The sequence below is a fragment of the Scyliorhinus canicula genome, chromosome 2, assembly GCF_902713615.1.
Source record: "Scyliorhinus canicula chromosome 2, sScyCan1.1, whole genome shotgun sequence".
NCBI classification, from domain to species: domain Eukaryota; kingdom Metazoa; phylum Chordata; class Chondrichthyes; order Carcharhiniformes; family Scyliorhinidae; genus Scyliorhinus; species Scyliorhinus canicula.
The window spans coordinates 284006425-284013097 of record NC_052147.1 but is presented as its reverse complement, the minus strand read 5'-3'; the positions used below and the strand labels follow the sequence as shown (position 1 = coordinate 284013097).

Here is a 6673-nt window from a genome sequence, read left to right as displayed (position 1 = left end):
GGAAAAGGCAGGAGAATGGAGATGAAGAATATAGCAGCCGTGATCAAATGGCGGAGCAGACCCGATGGGCAACATGGTCTAATTCTGCTCCTATATCTTATGGTCTTATGGCATTGGAAGCAGTCCAGTGAAGGTTCATGAGGTTGATCCTGGGCATGGAGAGATTTTCTTATGAGGAGAGGTTGAGTAGATTGGGTCTGTACTCTTTGGAGTTTATAAGAATGAGAGGTGATCTTACTGAGGCACACAGGATTCTCAGGGAGCTTGGCAGGGTCGATGCTGAGAGGATGTTTTCTCTTGTGGGAGAGTCTACGACCAGAGGGCAGAATCTCAGAGTAAGGGGGTTGCCCATTTAAGGCAGAGATGAGGGGGAATTTTTTCTCTCAGAGGACAGTGAAACTGAGGAATTCTTTACCATAGAGAGGTGTACAGGATGGGCCGTTAAGTATGCTCAAGACATGGGCAGCACATGGCGCAGTGGTTAGCACTGGTACTACGGCACTGAGGACCCGGGTTTGAATCCTGGCCCCGGGTCACTGTCCCTTTGGAGTTTGCACATTCTCCTCGTGTCTGCGTGGGTTTCACCCCCAGAACCCAAAGATGTGCTGGTTAGGTGGATTTGCCATGCTAAATTGCCCCTTAATTTGAAAGAAAATAATTGGGTACTCTAAATTTATTTTTAAAAAGTATGCTCAAGACTGAAGTAGACATATTTTAATCAGTAAGGGAATCGAGGGCTATGGGTATAAGGCGGGAAAGTAGAGTTGAGGATTTTACCAGATCAGCCATGGTCTCATTGAATAGAGGAGCAGAGTTGATGGGCCGAGTGGCCTACTTCTGCTGCTGCATCTTATGGTCACTCAACAGATTAATTAAAATTGTACAAAAAAATACTTCAACAACTGATAAACCTACTGGTCTTTGTTTCTTAACCTTAACTTAAACAAGATGGTACGGTTAGCTACTTTCCTATCCTGTAAAATAATTCCCAAATTTAATAAACACTCAGTTGAAGATTGAAAATCTATACATTGCTTCCAGATATTGGCTGGGATTCTCCAGTATCCGGCAGGCGGGTATCAGCTGCACCTTCGGGGGCTAGGCTGGCGCTGGAGTGGTTGGCGCCACACCAACGAAGGGCCTCCGCCGGCCGGCGTGAGTTGGCACATGTGGAGTGCCAGCGTGTTCCCAGAACCACTGGTGTGATCCCTGCGCATGCGCAGGGGATTTCTTCTCCGTGTCGGTAATGGCGGAGCTTTACACAGGCAGGCGCGGAGGGAAAGAGTGCCCCCACGGCACAGGCCCACCCGCAGATCGGTGGGCCCCGATCACGGGCCAGGCCACCGTGGGAGCCCCCAGGGCTGGATTCCCCCTCATCCCCCCCAAGGTGGCAGGCCGCCCTTAGAGCCAGGTCCCGCCTGTACGGACCTGGTCTAATCCACGCCGGCCGAAAACAGGTGGTTGCTCGGCCCATTGGGGCCCCGAGAATCGCCGGGGGGGGGGGGGGGGGGGAAGAGACAGCCAACCGCCCCTGGCCGGCGCCGGAGAATTTGGCAGCTACCGTTGGAGCAGGTTTCACGCTACCCCGCGGCGGGGAGTTGGAGAATCCCACCCATTTACACTGGTTTTCTGCTGCTTTTGGTCCTTAGTGATGTGGATGTGAGGGATACAGCTTGATATCCAGTGTTGCTAGGGCACAACTGATGGCAGATAGAATCATGTGCATCCATCTTATTGCTAGTGAAACATTATACAGATGGGAACTGGGATTATGCTGTTTTCGTTTCACGAGGGGCACAAATTTTGAACTTTAATTTCTAACTTTACGTGTTTTGCATCGTGAATTGAGACATTATGCACGTCTCAGTAACATCTCTAGGCTCAACTTCTAGAAGGAAATAATTATTCATTGTTATTCATTTAATAAAATCAAATTTTGGTTTTAGAAGTGCTTATCTGGTATTTGGATTTAGAATTGAGATAAATCGTTAACATGAATAATTCCTCATGGTTTTTTGGATTTTAAAGGTACCTACTTGGTAGAGCAGGTTTGATATTATGCCTGTGATCATTTTGTCTTTATTGGCACAGCAAAATCTGGAATAGAATATCTGATACCCTTACCCTACTATCCGCTGCATGAATTGAAGATTTATGCTGAAATAATTATTGTAAGAAGTCTTACAACACCAGGTTAAAGTCCAAGAGGTTTGTTTCAAACACGAGCTTTCGGAGCACAGCTCCTTCCTCAGGTGAATGGAGAGGTATGTTCCAGAAACATTTATATAGACAAAGTCAGAGATGCTGGACAATACTTGGAATGCGAGCATTTGCAGGTAATCAAATCATTACAGATCCAGGGAGAGGGATAATCACAGGTTAAAGAGGTGTGCTATTGTCCCAAGCCAGAACAGTTGGTAGGATTTTGCAAGTCCAGGCCAGATGGTGGGGGGTGAATATAATGCAACATGAATCCAAGGTCCCGGTTGAGGCCGCACTCATGCGTGCGGAACTTAGCTATAAGTTTTTGATCGGCAATTCTGCGTTGTCGCGTGTCCGGAAATAATTATTGGCACTTGTTACAGGCCTCCAGATCAACAGGTTTGATAAAATGAGGTTTGAATAAATATACAATATAAGAAATTGTTTTAAAAATGGAGTGCATTTCTTGTAAACACTAAAAACAAAGCTTGAAAGTCATTACAATTAAATTAAAAAGAATTTCTGAGACAATCAGCACATCGTGTGCCTGATATCAGATTTGGTTGTCATCAACTCACATTTATTCAAGTAATCTAAGAGTGAAACATGTGAATTTTCTGATGCTGTATTTAGGATTAGAGGATTTTTTTTTACAATGTAACTGTGAGGCACTCAGGTCTGCTTGCCATTCCATTTCCGACTGTTAATCTTGATCAAGGGCGCACAAGTCTTCATTTTCCTGCAGGAAACAGAATTGGAATAAAAGAATTGTAAATAATTGTTGACAATTTTATGAAAGCATATTCTCACCAAGGATTTATGAAAGCATATTCTCATCAAGGAGCCCAAGCTACGCCGGGAACTGAGGGTCAGCTTCATATGATTTGTTTTCAGCCAAATAAATCTTAGTCATTCGTAGGCTGCACTGCCATTTACCAAGAACTCAGTTATAAAAAGGTATAATTCTCAGTCAATTTTTTTTTTGTTTTCTCCAAATAAACATCTGCATTACGTGTGTCCTCAGCTCAAACTCAAGTTCAGAATTTTCTGGTCCCATCAGAACGTGAATGTGTCCTGGTACAAAGGTACCACTTTACTGATGCCCATCATGTCTTCAGCTTGGACAGCAGCTCAGTAACACTAAGTCAAAGTCAGTCCATAATTTTAATTTCTTACCTCAGATTCTTTGTCTTCATCAGATGAAGACATTATGCACGTTTCAGTAGCATCTCTAGGCTCAACTTCTAGAAGGAAATAATTATTCATTGTTATTCATTTAATAAAATCAAATTTTGGTTTTAAAAGTGCTTATCTGGTATTTGGATTTAGAATTGAGATAAATTGTTAACATGAATCATTCCTCATGGTTTTTTGGATTTTAAAGGTACCTACTTGGTAGAGCAGGTTTGATATTATGCCTGTGATCATTTTGTCTTTATTGGCACAGCAAAATCTGGAATAGAATATCTGATACTCTACTATCCGCTGCATGAATTGAAGATTCATGCTGAAATGATTATTGACACTTGTTACAGGCCTCCAGATCAACAGGTTTGATAAAATTAGGAATAATGTTAACAAATGACAAAGGACATAAGCATAGTGGGGCCCTTTAATTGCCTAACCACTGAGTGATCCAATGGGAAAGCTACCTAGTCTCAAAGGATGCAAAACAAAAATACTGATGCTGTTAATGACTATCCTTAATTAGGATGCCGAAGAAATACTAATCAATGTGATTTAGTCTTTAGCAGTGTTTCTGGGACAATATCTAATCTGGAGCATTTGAGCAACAGATCGTACAGTACACCAGATTTTAGCTATCCAGCCAAATTACTGGTGCAGATAATTTAGTGTTGGTTCCAGATTTCAGAAATATTCAAGGCAAAAATTATAGATTGGGAAGTGGCACTAGACCTGCCAGGGTGCCCAGGTGGTACTGCCAGTCTGGCTGTGCCAAGGTGGTAGGTTGCCCATGCCGGGGATTGGGCCGGGACTGCCCTTATGAGCTTGGATGAGGGGGCTCGAGGATCCCTAATCGGTAAGTTGGGGCATTGGGGTGGGGTGGGGTCCAGAGAGTGCGGGGGTGGGCAGTCGAGAGATCAGGGCAGAATTTTAAAATGACAACCCGATCTCTTCCTGTGCTGAGGAGCTGAGCATGAAATGAATGTAAGTGCGGCCTTGGTGAGGCTTTCCTTGTTGAGGTCCAAAAAATAGCAGGATTAGCACTGAGACGCACCCCACATCAACATGCCCAAAGTGGGACTCCGTTCCCCCCCATTAATCACGCCCATTGCCACAATCCTTTGGGAGTTTAAAAAAAATAAATTTAGAGTACCCAATTGTTTTTTCCAATTAAGGAGCAATTTGGCGTGGCCAATCCACCTATCATGCAGATCTTGTGGGTTCTGGGGGTGAGAGCCATGCAGACATGAGGAGAATGTGCAAACTCCACAGATACTGACCCGGGGCCGGGATCGAACCTGGGTCCTCAGTGCCGGAGGCAGCAGTGCCTCCGAATCCTTTTGAGAGTTATGACACATGTGTGACAGAAAGTTCATGGATTTGCAGTCTTATTGTCTTGACCTTGGAGTTGAAGTAGTCCATGAGCTCTTCACGCTTACTGTTGGAAATGTAACTGCAATGGGTTTGAAAGAGTGACAAAGTGAAACTATTCTTTAAGAAAAGTAAGGTGATTGACAATAGATGGGGAGGCATGGAAATGCTTGACATGATTAAATTAGATATGTCACTGGATCCCCTGTGTCCCTCAGACTTTAAGGAGTAACGGTGGAAGCTGACAAGAGGAATTGGGACACAGTGAGTCATTTGGTGAGAGTAAGGGAATTAAAGGCAAAGTTGTTGAGCAAGTTAACAGTAGCAGTGTTGCCATATCGACTGGAAGGCCTCAAGGTCATGAGAGAGCTGCCGAAAGTTGTTTTCCAGGGCGGGCAGATCAAAGTGATGGGGTTTGGAGGAAGCAAGGAAATATGAGCGGTTAGGGAGTCAAAGAAAACTAATCAAAAGCTTTATTGGTAAGCCACAGGAGTGGCAAGGCAATAGCATCATTGACAACATAAAGATCACATACCATCTAGAAGGACAAGAGCAACAGATACCTGGGAACTCCACCACCTGGAGGTTTCCCTCCAAGTCGTTCACTACCCTGAATTGGAAATATATCGCCGTTCCTTCACTGTCACTGGGACAAAGTCCTGCAACTCCCTCCCTAACAGCACAGTGGATGTACCTACACCTGAAGGACTGCAGCGGTTCAAGAAGGCAACTCACCACCACCTTGGGCAGCAGGGTAGCATGGTGGTTAGCATAAATGCTTCACAGCTCCAGGGTCCCAGGTTCGATTCCCGGCTGGGTCACTGTCTGTGTGGAGTCTGCACGTCCTCCCCCTGTGTGCGTGGGTTTCCTCCGGGTGCTCCGGTTTCCTCCCACAGTCCAAAGATGTGCGGGTTAGGTGGATTGGCCGTGCTAAAATTGCCCGTAGTGTCCTAATAAAAAGTAAGGTTGGGGGGGGGGGGGGGGGGGGGTTTGTTGGGTTACGGGTATAGGGTGGATACGTGGGTTTGAGTAGGGTGATCATGGCTCGGCACAACATTGAGGGCCGAAGGGCCTGTTCTGTGCTGTACTGTTCTGTGTTCTATGTTCTGAAGGGCAATTAGGGATGGGCAATAAATGCTGCCCTAATCAGTGACGCCCACATCCAGTAAATGAATAAAATCGATGGAACATGAAACAAATATTTTAAATTTAATACTGAGAATAAATTAGAATAGGAAAACATGTACGAAGTTTGGATTTCAACATACTGGAAAGGAAGATAATGTAGGACACTGAATAAGAGGAAGAGACGAAAGTTAGGAGCTAGTATCACAGCCTTTCTGGATATATCTTGGAAAAATCTGAGCAAAAAAATAAAGAATGCTTTTTGTTGCAGGGAGTAAAATTTAAACTTACATCTGGATTTGTACGTGACACAGCAAGGAAATGATCATGTGATCCCTTTGCCTAAATGTTGTCACCACCATCAAGCTGTCTTGATGGGACCTTATCCTAAGGAAACTCCTGCAACCTAACATTGTGGCTAATTCCACAGATGTGTGGCCAATGCATTGTGAATGATGCTAAGTTTCTTATTTAATATCAAACTGACTTTAAAATTATACGCACCTTTATCAGTTATACTGGGCTGAGATGTATAGTCCCTAGAAAGCAATAAAATTCAGTCAATTTTAAATTGTATTAAATTTACTAAAATGGCAGGTTAATGATTTCTGAGTTAGTTTTTCACAGTCTTCAAATTGTTATCCTTCGTGATGGGTAACTCTTCAAATTGTTATCCTTCATGATGGGTAACTCTAGTAACCTTCCACGGTATCACAAAACTCTAGTAACCTACCACGGTATCACAAAAGCAGGTTTACCTTTAAAAAGACTTTTTCAAATTGAACGCATT

The 6673-nt window shown here is 43.9% G+C and overlaps 1 protein-coding gene across 3 annotated transcripts in view; it reads right to left on the bottom strand.

Moving 5' to 3' along the window:
• Window positions 1-2755: 2755 nt before the first annotated feature.
• The window catches only part of LOC119962211 (vimentin-like), a 216909-nt gene continuing 212991 nt past the window's right edge, over window positions 2756-6673 (bottom strand). For all 3 annotated transcript variants that reach the window (XM_038790185.1, XM_038790183.1, XM_038790184.1), the window contains 3 exons: window positions 6388-6422; window positions 3379-3446; window positions 2756-2941 (listed from right to left, as the gene is read on the bottom strand). In XM_038790185.1, coding sequence (XP_038646113.1) covers window positions 2906-2941; window positions 3379-3446; window positions 6388-6422 — 139 coding nt within the window. In that variant the 3' untranslated portion in view covers window positions 2756-2905. The remainder of the gene's footprint in view (window positions 2942-3378; window positions 3447-6387; window positions 6423-6673) is intronic.